The 16,201-nt window shown below is 34.3% G+C and overlaps 2 protein-coding genes across 4 annotated transcripts in view; one reads left to right on the top strand and one right to left on the bottom strand.

The window, feature by feature from the left end:
* LOC117339440 overlaps nucleotides 1-6,306 on the top strand; it is a 46,538-nt gene extending 40,232 nt beyond the window's left edge. For both annotated transcript variants that reach the window (XM_033901020.1, XM_033901019.1), the window contains one exon: nucleotides 2,881-6,306. In XM_033901020.1, the coding sequence (XP_033756911.1) occupies nucleotides 2,881-3,359 (479 nt within the window). In that variant the 3' untranslated portion in view covers nucleotides 3,360-6,306. The remainder of the gene's footprint in view (nucleotides 1-2,880) is intronic.
* Nucleotides 6,307-13,107: 6,801 nt separating this feature from the next.
* The window catches only part of LOC117339213 (SH3 domain-binding protein 2-like), a 59,964-nt gene continuing 56,870 nt past the window's right edge, over nucleotides 13,108-16,201 (bottom strand). For both annotated transcript variants that reach the window (XM_033900685.1, XM_033900686.1), the window contains exons 14-15: nucleotides 14,779-14,832; nucleotides 13,108-13,453 (exon numbers count right to left, since the gene is read on the bottom strand). In XM_033900685.1, the coding sequence (XP_033756576.1) occupies nucleotides 13,304-13,453; nucleotides 14,779-14,832 (204 nt within the window). In that variant the 3' untranslated portion in view covers nucleotides 13,108-13,303. The remainder of the gene's footprint in view (nucleotides 13,454-14,778; nucleotides 14,833-16,201) is intronic.

The raw sequence follows: 16,201 nt of genomic DNA, 5'->3' as shown, positions 1-16,201 counted from the left end.
CTAAACAGTATATATAATTATACATATGACACTTTATAGATGTTCCCCCGACCAAACAGTATATATAATTATACATATGACACTTTATAGATGTTCCCCGACCAAACAGTATATATAATTATACATATGACACTTTATAGATGTTCCTCCGACCAAACAGTATATATAATTATACAAAAGACATTTTATAGACGTTCCAACGACCAAACAGTATATATAATTATACATATGACACTTTATAGATGTTCCCCAGACCAAACAGTATATATAATTATACATATGACACTTTATAGATGTTCCCCCGACCAAACAGTATATATAATTATACATATGACACTTTATAGATGTTCCCCCGACCAAACAGTATATATAATTATACATATGACACTTTATAGATGTTCCCCCGACCAAACAGTATATATAATTATACATATGACACTTTATAGATGTTCCCCCGACCAAACAGTATATATAATTATACATATGACACTTTATAGATGTTCCCCCGACCAACAGTATATAATTATACAATATGACATTTATAGATGTTCCCCCGACCAAACAGTATATATAATTATACATATGACACTTTATAGATGTTCTCCCCGACCAAATAGTATAATTATATACAATGACACTTTTATAGATGTTCCCCCGACCAAACAGTATATATAATTATACATATGACACTTTATAGATGTTCCCCCCGACCAAACAGTATATATAATTATACATATGACACTTTATAGATGTTCCCCCGACCAAACAGTATATATAATTATACATATGACACTTTATAGATGTTCTCCCGACCAAACAGTATAATTATACAAAAGACATTTTATATATGTTCCCCCGACCAAACAGTATATATAATTATACATATGACACTTTATATATGTTCCCCCGACCAAACAGTATATATAATTATACATATAACACTTTATAGATGTTCCCCCGACCAAACAGTATATATAATTATACATATGACACTTTATAGATGTTCCCCCGACCAAACAGTATATATAATTATACATATGACACTTTATAGATGTTCCCCGACCAAACAGTATATATAATTATAATATGACACTGTATAGATGTTCCCCGACCAAACAGTATATATAATTATACATATGACACTTTATAGATGTTCCCCGACCAAACAGTATATATAATTATACATATGACACTTATAGATGTTCCCCCGACCAAACAGTATATATAATTATACATATGACACTTTATAGATGTTCCCCCGACCAAACAGTATATATAATTATACATATGACACTTTATAGATGTTCCCCCGACCAAACAGTATATATAATTATACATATGACACTTTATAGATGTTCCCCCGATCAAACAGTATATATAATTATACATGTGACACTTTATAGATGTTCCCCCGACCAAACAGTATATATAATTATACATATGACACTTTATAGATGTTCCCCCGACCAAACAGTATATATAATTATACATATGACAATTTATAGATGTTCCCCCGACCAAACAGTATATATATAATTATATATATGACATTTATAGATGGTCCCCCGACCAAACAGTATATATATAATTATATACGGTATATGACATTTTATAGATGTTCCCCCGACCAAACAGTACATATAATTATACATATGACAATTTATAGATGTTCCCCCGACCAAACAGTATATATAATTATACATATGACAATTTATAGATGTTCCCCCGACCAAATAGTATAATTATACATATGACACTTTATAGATGTTCCCCCGACCAAATAGTATAATTATACAAAAGACATTTTATATATGTTCCCCCGACCAAACAGTATATATATAATTATATATATGACATTTTATAGATGTTCCCCCGACCAAACAGTATATATATAATTATATACGGTATGGTAGCAGTGTACAGTAAAAATGCCAAATTCTGAAAAATATGGCACATGTTTTAGATATGTAAACATTGCCAGTTAACCTTACATATAACCTCTAATAAAGTATATATATTTGAAATCTGTACAACATTTGCAATTTTAATAGAGCTCTGAAGGATAAGTAAACTGATATTTTCTGTGATTTTTAGAGCTGTGAATACCATGGTAACAGCTTAACAAATTCTCAAAAATTGCTAAATATTATGATATTTGACCCAAAATGGCACAATTCTCTACACAATTTTTTTTCTGAAACCTATTTAAAATTAGATATCTCTATCCCAAAGACAGAATTAATCTTGTTTGGACATATGTTGTAAATTAAGTTTTTCCGCTATCTTACCTTTTCTGTGGGCTTCCATTTTGCGCTGTAGGCAAAACTAAATTTCCTGTGTAAACACACGTTCGGAAAATCCGGATATTTAAAATCCGGAACCAATTTATTGATTTTTGTTTTAATAAATGTGAAGCCTGTATGTACTACTTCATACTGAATATACCAATTATAGTGTACATTTATTTTTTCATTTTTATGCATATCATAATACAGGAGTTATTTGCTTAACAAAAAAATTGGCCAGGCTGTCTTACTGTGGTGTGCTACCTATATGACATTTTATAGATGTTCCCCCGACCAAACAGTATATATAATTATACAAAAGACACTTTATAGATGTTCCCCCGACCAAACAGTATATATATAATGATACATATGACGCTTTATAGAGGTTTTCCACCCCAGACAAAACAGTATATATATTTATGCATAGATTTTCTTTCCCCCAGACCAGTCATTATATATAAAGATACATATGACACTTTATAGAGGTTTTCTACCCCAGACCAGTCATTATTTACAATTATACATATTACACAAACATTATACATAATTTTACACTTGATGGAGTGAAAAATAATTCCGCTAATTTTTACAGGGGCTGTCCAATACGGTCTCCATCCTGAGATCGTAGCAGTGAGGCGTTCCACACAAACGTACGGTGTTGGAATCCTTAACAAGTTCGACACAAATAAACATGTAGATGATAAGAAAGTCAGTCGTGGAGGACAAGATTGGTGCACAGATGTTTTTGATACATTCATTGCCATTGGTCAGCCAGTTGCCATAGGAGATGTCGTTCTGCGGAGCTATACTCCAGCACAGTCTGACCAAAAGGTCATTAAAATTAACATTTATGTAAGTGACCTTATAGACCCAAGCTACGTCACCGAGGACGGAGTCCGAAACTGTGGCTCTCTTACGCTCGACATATCGGAAGTAATGTCTGATGTCATTCCGAAAACTAGAGAAATACAAATTCGAATGCACTTCGGAGAAACCGAAATCAAAGTCAGTGCGTTAGATACCTCAAACGGTAGGCATGCAAAAGTAGCCATAGATTTCCTTCATAATTAGTTAAGTATTCTGTGGACAGATTTTACAATTATCAGTCACTGTTAACGACATAATAACTGGTAAGTTTTCATATATTTTGAGAAAAAACGGACGTTTTAAAAATACATGAAAATTCGAATTATTTAGCAATTGTTAACATATATATAGATTGTATATTCATTGTATATCTCATTATAATATCTACATGTCATTTAAATCATGTTGGCTGCCGGTAAGTTATCTCTTGTGTAAATTGTGAAACTAGCAACATGTGAACGCGGCAGAATTTTATAAATATTATACTCCTTATGTTAATCTGAGATTTACAAACAATTGATAAAAAAAACTTTCTATCGAGCACTGATTTGTGCTGCTTAAAATTGACCAATAATATGATTATTCCTACGCGAACATATATTATCATTGCCTATCTCAAGAAAGTGGATAGTGGGCTTCTTTACGATTAATTTGGCTTCGTAGAGTTTAGCATGTGATGTCACTGTAATAGTTCAGCATGTGATGTCACTATGACAGTTCAGTATGTGATGTCACTATGATAGTTCAGTTTGTGATGTCACTGTGATAGTTCAGTATGTGATGTCACTATGATAGTTCAGCATGTGATGTCACTGTGATAGTTCAGCATGTGATGTCACTGTGATAGTTCAGCATGTGATGTCACTGTGATAGTTCAGCATGTGATGTCACTGTGATAGTTCAGCATGTGATGTCACTTTGATAGTTCAGCATGTGATGTCACTGATAGTTCAGCATGTGATGTCACTGTGATAGTTCAGCATGTGATGTCACTGTGATAGTTCAGCATGTGATGTCACTGTGATAGTTCAGCATGTGATGTCACTGTGATAGTTCAGCATGTGATGTCACTGTGATAGTTCAGCATGTGATGTCACTGTGATAGTTCAGCATGTGATGTCACTGTGATAGTTCAGTATGTGATGTCACTATGATAGTTCAGCATGTGATGTCACTGTGCTAGTTCAGCATGTGATGTCACTGTGATTGTTCAGCATGTGATGTCACTGTGATAGTTCAGCATGTAATGTCACTGTGATAGTTCAGTATGTCATGTCACTATGATAGCTCAGCATGTGATGTCATTATGATAGTTCAGTATGTGATGTCACTATGATAGTTCAGCATTTGGTGTCACTGTGATAGTTCAGCATGTGATGTCACTGTGATAGTTCAGCATGTGATGTCACTATGATAGTTCAGCATGTGATGTCACTGTGATAGTTCAGCATGTGATGTCACTGTGATAGTTCAGCATGTGATGTCACTGTGATAGTTCAGCATGTGATGTCACTATGATAGTTCAGCATGTGATGTCACTGTGATAGTTCAGCATGTGATGTCACAGTCATAGTTCAGCATGTGATGTCACAGTCATAGTTCAGCATGTGATGTCACTGTAATAGTTCAGCATGTGATGTCACTGTGATAGTTCAGCATGTGATGTCACTGTGATAGTTCAGCATGTGATGTCAATGTGATAGTTCAGCATGTGATGTCACTGTGATTGTTCAGCATGTGATGTCACTGTGATAGTTCAGCATGTGATGTCACTGTGATAGTTCAGCATGTGATGTCACTGTGATAGTTCAGCATGTGATCTCACTGTGATAGTTCAGCATGTGATGTCACTGTGATAGTTCAGTATGTGATGTCACTTTGATAGTTCAGCATGTGATGTCACTGATAGTTCAGCATGTGATGTCACTATGATAGTTCAGCATGTGATGTCACTATGATAGTTCAGCATGTGATGTCACTGATAGTTCAGCATGTGATGTCACTGTGATAGTTCAGCATGTGATGTCACTGTGATAGTTCAGCATTTGGTGTCACTATGATATATGCATAATATGGCAATATATTGTAGATATGATAAAATGCCATTTATTCACCATAACTGTTGTACAGTCAGGCCACCAATGTATCATTTGGTAAATTTGATATTGTACATACATGTTTTACTTTAAACATAGTTTATAGATTCCTTTTCAGAATGAAATGTGATTAATTCAAATATATATATATATATCATAAAAGAAGAAAATCATGTGTCGGTGTACTCGTTTTTGAGCTTTTGTTGATCAAAGATTAGAGAAATAATAATGTTTGATTTGATGTGAATCCTGCTGTTTTGACCATATACACAACAAATCAAAGCAAAATCTTAAAAGTTAATCAAGGGAATGGACAAACCTAGCATATTCTTTTTAAATTGAGTTAAATTGATCTAGCCAATTATTTTCAATCCCAGTAGCATTTAAGGTAGCCTCTACTTCTAGATTTTGAAGGATAAAACACCCTGTTTTCATCATTTTTGCTACACTTAACGCTTAAAAAGTTCTGCTGACCAACGTTTTAAGATAGTTTGCAGATCAAACGGGAAAGGTTTTTTCTTTCTCAAACTGATGCAAACGTTTGTCCTGAACTAACATTGGTTATTTTTCAGTTTTTCGGGAAAATATTTTAAGTGTTCTAGATACACTAAAATGTGAAAATAAAATGCAAAAACCTGTGTAATTCCCACCTTGTTGTTTACTAGTTTCATTGTATTGAACATTGCAAAGTTTTACAGCAAACATACATTAGAAACATTCACAATTGTAAACGCAATGATGGTTTATTGAAAACAGTTTAGTCCAAAGATGTGTAATTCAAGCCTTGCACAAAATGTCAGAAACAGTAATTTTCAAAATGACATCCAAATGGACCATTTTTCGAAATTCTTCTAAAAACAAATCTTCTTACAGAAGAAGTCTGAAATTTTGACACATTTTTCAGTTACAGTCTTGCTATAAAACTGCCATTTTTTGTTACAAATTGCAAAAACTGTTTTATACAAGACCGAAACGAGACTTCAACTAGGATGAGAAACCTCAGAAAGGCATATCCTTAAGGGTCATCTATATAGCAGAATAGTGTTGAATTTCAAACACGAATAAATACCTTAAGATTTGCACAAAAAATGTCATGTAATATACCAAAATGTTTGTTTGGACATGTAGCTTCTTACAATCACCAATAATATGCTATAGATGCTACCAGTTTCTTCTGTAGAGTAACTTTGTGGTAAGATTTGGCATGGAATAATTCTAAGTCACGCAAATGATCAAACCTGAAAAATAGCCATGCTGTTATGTTCGCAAGTGTCTATAGCACAGGGTAGGAGCATTTGTTTGACCGGATTTTACTGTATGTACGTATAAACACTTGTTTTGTTTTGACCTTGAAATGCAAATGGCAGCTGAGAATAATATTACACAAATATGGCTTAAAGGAGGCATTTCAGTTAATAACAAAACTCCTATATCGTACTTTTAAGACATCTCATCATAGTAACATGAACATTTGAATGTCAATTTGTTAAAATGGTGAGTTTGCAGCCTTTTTCAGAAATAGGCATATTTTACCCCAAACTCAACGGTTGAACATTTTTTCATAAAAGCAGTCTTCTTTCCACTTCAAGAATACTTTATATTGTCTAATAAGAGCATTTTTGATGTTTTAAATACCTCCTTATATGCCATATTTGTGTGATATCGTTCACGACCGCCATTTGCAATTCAAGGTCAAAATAAAAACAGCGTTTATACATATAATAACGTCAAAGCTGGTCAAACCAATGCTCCTATTTTGTGTTTTAGACACTTGTGAGCAAAACGACATGGCAAGTTTGTGTAATATATGGGATACAAATGAGTTAATTATGTCCCCCTGAAACATGCATTTTTCTTACGTTTTGTTGAAATTTACAAACAGCTTAACAAATTACATGTCAACAGCAAGACCCAGGGTTTGCCATGATACATACTAAAAGTTCATCATGTTACTTCTGTGACATTGCACCATAATAGGGATTTATAGGCCTGTAAAATATCAATGTTTTGACTGGATTTGCTGTTTAGATGCCCCCTTAAAGCATGGTGATCAAAATGATAATCAAACAGCTTATATTGAGTTATATCATTTCTATATCAATGTTTTAAAGCATTCAACGAATGGAAAAAAGATGATTTTTATCTTTAACTTCATCATATTTCTGAAAACGGAGGTCATGTGCATAATTGTATTGTATAACGGCCCATCGACAAGTTGAGTCATTTACGGCAAAAAAAAACCCCTACCAGATTAAAAGGACATCCATAGACAGAAAAGAAATCAAACTTTACCTAAAATGTTAAAAGGTAAAAATTATCTAAAAATCGCTGATATAAACTGGTTGCAAAACATTACATTGTATTGAATATTTCTACTGCACGTAAATAATACAATATATAAGCGATGCAAAAATTGTATCAAATCGTGTGTATATAGAGAATACATGGTCAGTGTCTTATAAATATAAGCTGTATTTTGGCGAGGGTAAAGAAAGACAAAAGTGGCGAGCTTTGGCGAGCCACTTTTGTCTTCCTGTCCCGAGCTAAAAATACAGCTTATATTTTAAGACACTGACCATGTATTCTATTTATCCTGTAACAATAAAAACAAAATCATCAAAAATAGTCATTTTGAAGTGAAACGGTGTCAAAAATGACAGAAATATGTTCGCCTTTCACACGTAGTTTCACTTTGAAGTAGGTCAGTCGAGCTGACGCACGTGCTAAGATTCCAAAATACAGCTGTTTTCCGTCACTGCCGTATACAGCAAAAATATATACGGTGGGTGCTTTACCAAAATCAGATCTCAACAGTGTAGCCAATCTACTATCAGATGTTGATGAACTTTCTATGAAATTATGGAGTGATGGTGTTATTGTTATTTACGTCTACCTTTAATTATTGCTACAAAGTCCTGAAGTGGAAGTATTTAGTACTTCTTTGTATATAATGTATTTAACATTTTCCTATTGAATGACACTGGAATATTTGTATGTAAAACAATTACACGGTGCACATGTTTGTGGCATGGTAGCCCTTAATATCTATCGATTGATGTAGTGAAAAATGTACCAATGAAGCTCTGACGTATAACGCACTGTTATTTGGAGTAGTGATATTACAGTTCTTTCTTCCTTTGATATCTAAGTGATCTGACAATATAGTGGAATATGTACTCATGGAATTATGACGTATCAATTCTTGGAGTAGTGATATATATCTGGCAATATAGTGAAATATGTACTCGTGAACATATTACGTATTACTCACTTATCTTTGGTGTAGTCTTAAAAATAGTTAACATAGTTAGCACTCGCTATAGTTAAACAATTATCAATTAAAATACTATACATACTGTTTGCAGTTAGTCTTATTTATGAAATTAATCTAATAAAATGTATAACTGTGATTGGGGAAAGTTGATCACGTGACATATCAAATTAATGAATTCGATGTAATACTTTTACGATTCTGTTCTCATCATTTTCTCTGTCGATATCTATAAAAGACAACCTTCTTTTCCTTAAACTTTTACCGGGGAATTTTAACAAATATCTGTGTTGGCGTTGTGAATACAGTGGCATTGTAGTCTATATTTAGATTACACACACATTAAAACGACTATAACTGATAAAAGTACTGTTGGATATTGTCATCATGCGTATTACCTAAGGCTTTCCCTTAATTACGAGAATGAAAAGTGTCGGCAATCCTGCTTTGTCAATCAGTGCAACACAAACAACAATACAATATGGTAGGTCCTAAAAGAATGCATGATATGTTACCGCTTGTAAACAGAACGCTGCACGGACTCGTCACTCACACCCACGTGACTGTATTCGGTATTGTGTAGCTGGTAAATATGTATTGATATATTCTTTACGGTATAGAGTTGGGTATTTCTATTTCTTAAACCAATTTCACTATAATAAGAAATCAACTTGTAATGAGAGTGAAATCTACATATCAAAGTCGCTTTAAAATGAACGAAAATTTGAAAGACCAGGGAGAAATCTCTTTAAAAATATTTCTTTTGTTAGTCTAGCTTAGTATTATCCCGCCAACAAAATTTTAAGATTTCTCATTAGAACTTCGTCACGTTTGGGAGCGTTAATCGATATCTGACTTAACATTTTGAACCTTTATTAACTTTTATGTTCCATCTAAAAATGAAGTCTCCAAATTGGACATAATTTATTTAACCATCGTCAGGTACAGGTATTGTAGTAACTAAAATATTTGTAACAGGAAATTCATACTGACAATCAAAATGTCATCCGCGTTCAAACCAAGGGAATACTGATAAACTATCTTATGTTTGACCACACCATACTGAGAAATACCATATTTGTAAATAAGGAATAAGTGTCTTTAAACCCGGAAATGAATAAGTGTGTACCATAGGACTATCTACCCCAAAGCTTCCTCTATACCGTCTTCAGAATGTTTTGTTTAAGGTGATATTATTCAGATGTTCATAACGAAGACGGCATGCAACATATATATTACCTGCAATATTTGATCATAAACAAAAGAAAAGGGAACAGCTCATTTTCCTGTATAATTTACTCATCGTAAGCACATGAAGGTTAATGTTTCCCCTAGTGGATATGATATCTAGTTGACTAGAGCTGCATATATATATACAGAATAACCGCTCTGGTGACAAAACTGGTGTTTTTCCTTCCATATTTGGTCAGTTCAATCGTCAGAATACATACCGTCATAACTAATGTTGACTCCATATTTGGTCAGTTCAATCGACAGGATTCCATATTTGGTCAGTTCAATCGACAGAATATATTACGTCACAACTAATGTTGAATCCATATTTGGTCAGTTCAATCGACAGAATGTATTACGTCACAACTAATGCTGACTCCATATTTGGTCAGTTCTATAGACAGAATATATTACGTCACAACTAATGCTGACTCCATATTTGGTCAGTTCTATCGACAGAATATATTACGTCACAACTAATACTGACTCCATATTTGGTCAGTTCTATAGACAGAATATATTACGTCACAACTAATATTGACTCCATATTTGGTCAGTTCTATAGACAGAATATATTACGTCACAACTAATACTGACTCCATATTTGGTCAGTTCTATCGACAGAATATATTACGTCACAACTAATGCTGACTCCATATTTGGTCAGTTCTATAGACGTGTTCATTAATGTTAATATCCCATTTAGCAGAGTTAACGACATACAAACTCAGAATACAAACAAAAAGGTAGTATGGATTTATTTGAATATCACATTAAACAATTTCACATTCTTATCAACACTGTTTGCACAATTAGCAAAATATAAAATAAAGCATCACAAAGCATCAGTTTGATAACATTATGCAAGACAGTTTCTAATCAATATCACAATGTAGTAAACTTACTTTAAAAGAGTGTTGTTCATTTAAAATGTCTGTCATGGTACCTTATATACAAGTTAACCGACTCCGTATTCTTTACATTTTGTATCAACATTAAATCAAAACCATTCCAGGATAATTTCAAATCTTCGACAGAAGTGTACCAGTATAAAACAATCTTAAGAATATGTCTGACAAACATGAAATCTCTACCTAAGTGGATATACGTCATATCGATAATGGGATCGACAATAATAATCACCAAACTTTAGTATCTAATGGTGTTACTCTACAAAGCAGGAGACCACAAGGATTTCGTGATCAGGGTTACGTGCTGTACATATATACGAGTTCTAGTCATGTCCTGTTATAATATTTAAACGTCAGATTTTAGGGGTTTACATACATTATTAGTTTCACAATGAAGAACGAGACTGAATATGGACATACCTATACACTATCTATAAATGATAACTGGACACCTTTTATAATAAGCATATCTACATTTTCCGCTTGGTTTGTACCACACAGGAACAATATGGCTACTGGGCAACTTCCTGTATATCAGGGGCTGTCTCGGCGTGATATTTTAGCCGAGAAGTCCAATGACGATATTAACATATTCAAGCTACATAGTTTGACATGAAATGATAAAAAAAACCTGTTGAATTCTTAAATAAACGTCTAAATGAAACGATCGATGTATACATATATATATAAAGTATGAACAAACCTCGCTTTCGTTATCAAAATGAATAAATGACGTAAATGACAAAGATGGACACGAGATCCGCCTGAAGTAAACAATAAGCTGCCATCCCATCAGGTGTTTACACTCCAGATTTGGCAATTCATGTGAACAAGTACACGGGATATATCAATAATGGCGGACGACGTACTCAACTGACATTCCTCTGATAGAACACGGTAACAACGATTGTAAAACCGTAATTTAACACTAAATCAATTCAACTCGGCCAAAATTGGCATAATCTTTGAATTACTGTTTGACAACGCCTTATTAAACAAAACATTAAAACGAGACAGTAATTCTAACTCAGAATCGTCACAATGAGTACAAACATGTTTTAGTTATGATGTAATAGTCAAATTACGCCTTTGTACTATAATCAGCTAGGAACCGCATGTACAGTAGTGACTGACTATGACAATGATGATCATGTTACAGCTGTACACAGAGATCTCTGTACCAGGATAGTCAGACCAGGTGTTCCAGAACGATAACCGTCCTACTCCACGACATACATCATGCCAATCAATAATCAAATCCTAGCATTGTCATTTTTTTTAAATGTATTTATTAGACACCTATACAATGATATTGTCGGTTAGGAATTACACAAATTCAAATGTGAAAACGAATTACCTGATTGTGAAAAACAATATTTTGGTCAACATTTGAAAAACAACGATGTGCATGTAAAAATGCCTTTAAAATCAGTATCTAGGAATGCAGCATCAAGTAAAATAGGCTACCATGTCATATTCTAAAGAAAAAAATGGATCCTTAAGTTCAGTGTATGACAATTAAGTCCATGGAAACAAAAGAACTTGATGTAACGGATATAGGCGTACCACATGTGGCAGCCTCTATCATACGCGTGGAACTATCTTCATATTTAGACAAAATAGCAATATGATAAAGTAAATTTCAGATTAACAAATCTAATGCAGTAGACAAAACACTGTTTTTCTAATGTCCATTATTTCAGATTTATCTGTACCAAGAGTATAAAAATGCCAAATGTATTCGGAAAATCTTATCTTAAACTTTTCTAAAAAGAAAATGAAAAAAAAACAGGAAAGAAAAGATACAAACTTTACAACACAATATTTATTATTTGGTGGATTTACTGTCATATTACAACTATGAGTGCATAACAATAATTAATATACATGAACATCTGTCTTAAACTATATACATCATCTAAATATTAAATGATATTGATGGAATGAATCCGTTAAATTTATTATACCTCTTATGCCATTTTTACCAATTCAAACTACCACAACACTCTGGCGTTATGTAATCCCGTGCGGTACGAAGATTTCTCAAAGGGAGATAACCTTTCGGACAAATAACACGTAGCAATGGATGCTTAACAACCGACAAGTTGTACCATCACTAGCGGATCCAGGGGTGTGTCCTGGGGATCAGGACCCCCCCCCCCCCCCCCTCTTTTCGGAGGAGGAATTTTTCTAATAGCCTTAAAAATGAAATGGAGAAAAAAATATTCGTCTCGCGCCTACGGCGCTCGCATTATCACTAAATTACCAGACCCCCCCCCCCCCCCCCTTTTCGAAAATCCTGGATCCGCGCCTAATCCAGAATGATTACAAATGCTATATTCATTTTCCACCGGGGGGGATTATCACTAATGACCCCCCTCCCCCCTGAGGATTAAGTGTCAGTATTACTTAAGTTATTTTCTCTTTTTATTTTGTTTTTGTTTTTTAACATTTTATACACCTGCTAGCCAGCTGTAGTTTGAACTATGGGTGATAAGAAAGTCTACTACAACGCCTAAGAAGACCTAAGAAGACAATGTTAATACCTATGTCTGTCATACAATTGGACACTCTATACAAATGTTCAATGTAATTTCTATTTGATTTGAATCTGTGCCTGAGTGCCCAATGAGGATGTCATTTCAGGTTCTTATACGACGGATGATGTAGATAAGGTTGACTCAGTTTCACGTCACAATTAGGAATGTTAACCATGTGGTACTCGTACATAAGTTCCTCTAATGAATCTGCATGAGGGCCATCTCCCTTCAGGAAATATTTATCTTTCTAAAACAAAATAATTCGGTTCATTATTTATTGACAAATCATCAATGATATTTAATATGACTAGTATTGAAATGATATTCGCATATTCTAACGAAGCAAATTTCAAAGCTAATATTCTGGGATATTCTGTGCTTATATTTACTCTCGTGCAACGCTGCCCTCCAGGTGGGACGTAAGAATTGTACCTGTAGCTTTGGTTTGTTTTTGTTTAACGTCCTATTAACAGCCAGGGTCATTTAAGGACGTGCCAGGTTTTGGAGGTGGAGGAAAGCCGGAGTACACGGAGAAAAACCACCGGCCTACGGTCAGTACCTGACAACTGCCCCACGTAGGTTTCGAACTCTCAACCCAGTGGTGGAGGGCTAGCGTTAAAGTGTCGGTACACCTTAACCACTCGGCCACCGCGGCCCCGTACCTGTAGCTCCCATTGCATATCGTAAGAGGGGAGAAAATTATGGATATAATCTTTTCTCATCTCTCTAAACACATTTTTTCTTCCTTATTTCCCCATTGATATCGCCACATGTTTGGCCTTTAGGTGAGCCTTTGTCCCTGTGAGGAAGGCTTTGGGTCCTTTACACTGATCGGAACATAAAGGAATCTATAAAAAAAAAATGTAGATAACGTGATCGGGTGGGGAGTCCTGCTGAGGTTTTGGGCTGTATACATCAGTGAGGTAGCACTATAATGTGACATTAGTTCCGCGATATACCATGGAAACAAACAGGAACATGCATGTATCTCGCACCTAAGGGAAGCCGTCATTAACTACCAAAGCTATAGATAGGGCGTTAAACGATATCATCTGGTGTGATTTAAACCGCTATTTGATTCTAACGTTACAATTAAAAGTATTTGTCACACATATCTCTCAATTGCTTAAAAGTTGTTTTTTCCCCAAAAAAGATATGTAGACTTTTCAAAAAGTTAATTAGAAGATAGGATGAGAATATTGTCATAAGTTCAGGATACTTTGGATTTCGTATGACCTATCAAATCCTAGTTAATGAGATCTCTTACATTTTATATTATATCTATATTTGTATAATTAATTTTTCTTTGTTTTCATGGTAAATACTCAAATGTGATTGGTCGAAAAATTCTTTTCATTCTTCTATTAAAGAAATTCCGAGAATGACGCGAAATGACGCGATTTGCAAACAAATTTTGTTTGCAAACTTCTGTAAAAATCCGCTACGCGGATTCATACAGTTTGCAAACAAAATTTGTTTCATACCCCGATGAAACTAAAAAAAAATGACATCAATGCTTAAATATACAGGTGTCAAATTTATCTAGACCAATAGTGATATGGATGGTCTTACCTCCACTTGAATTTGGTATTTCTTTAGACCATTCTCCGCGTAGACCAGTAATACCTATAGGAAGGAAAATGAGATATACTGGTGTAAGTAAATAACAATATGTGGAACTAAACATATCGCAACATAGAGAATACCTAAAAGAAACACAAGCCAGTATCATCTTTAAATAATTGAAACAATTTAGCATCATCGACAAGTCCGCAGGGAACGAAACAGTTGTACGGTGTCCTTAGCATCACAGACAAATTCCTGAAGGACGAAACAACTGCATGACGCCCTTGAATCATTGACGAATCCTAGAAGGACGAAAAGGCTGAATGATGGTCCTAACATTACTGGAGAGTCCACAGAGGATAAAACAGTCTTCTGGTGTGTTTTGATGTAGTAGTGTAATAAATTAACATATAAACTGCCTGACCCTTGAGTCTACTGTATCTGGCTCTACTGTATCTAACTCTACTGTATCTAACTCTCTACTGTACATGACTCTACTGTATCAAACTCTCTACTATATCTAACTCTACTGTATCTAACTCTCTACTGTACATGACTCTACTGTATCTAACTCTCTCTACTGTATCTAACTCTCTACTGTATCTAACTCTCTACTGTATCTAACTCTACTGTATCTAACTCTCTACTGTATCTAACTCTCTACTGTATATAACTCTCTACTGTATCTAACTCTCTACTGTACATGACTCTACTGTATCTAATTCTCTACTGTATCTAACTCTCTACTATATCTAACTCTATACTGTATCTAACTCTCTACTGTATCAAACTCTCTACTGTATCTAACTCTACTGTATCTAACTCTCTATTGTATCTAACTCTCTACTGTATCTAACTCTCTATTGTATCTAACTCTCTACTGTATCTAACTCTCTATTGTATCTAACTCTCTATTGCATCTAACTCTCTACTGTATCTGACTCTCTACTGTATCTGACTCTCAGCTATATCTAACTCTCTACTGTATCTAACTCTCTACTGTGTCTAACTCTCGGCTATATCTATCTCTCTACTGTATCTAACTCTCTACTGTGTCTAACTCTCGGCTATATCTAACTCTCAGCTATATCTAACTCTCTACTGTGTCTAACTCTCGGCTATATCTAACTCTCAGCTATATCTAACTCTCTACTGTATCTAACTCTCTACTGTATCTAACTCTCTACTGTATCTGACTCTCTACTGTATCTAACTCTCTACTGTATCTAACTCTCTACTGTATCTAACTTACTACTGTATCTAACTCTCTACTGTATCTAACTCTCTACTGTATCTAACTCTCTACTGTATCTCACTCTCTACTGTATCTAACTTACTACTGTATCTAACTCTCTACTGTATCTAACTCTACTGTATCTAACTCTCTACTGTATCTAACTCTACTGTATCTAACTCTCTACTGTATCTA

The sequence above is a fragment of the Pecten maximus genome, chromosome 12, assembly GCF_902652985.1.
Source record: "Pecten maximus chromosome 12, xPecMax1.1, whole genome shotgun sequence".
Taxonomy (NCBI): domain Eukaryota; kingdom Metazoa; phylum Mollusca; class Bivalvia; order Pectinida; family Pectinidae; genus Pecten; species Pecten maximus.
This window is presented reverse-complemented; position numbering and strand designations above follow the sequence as displayed.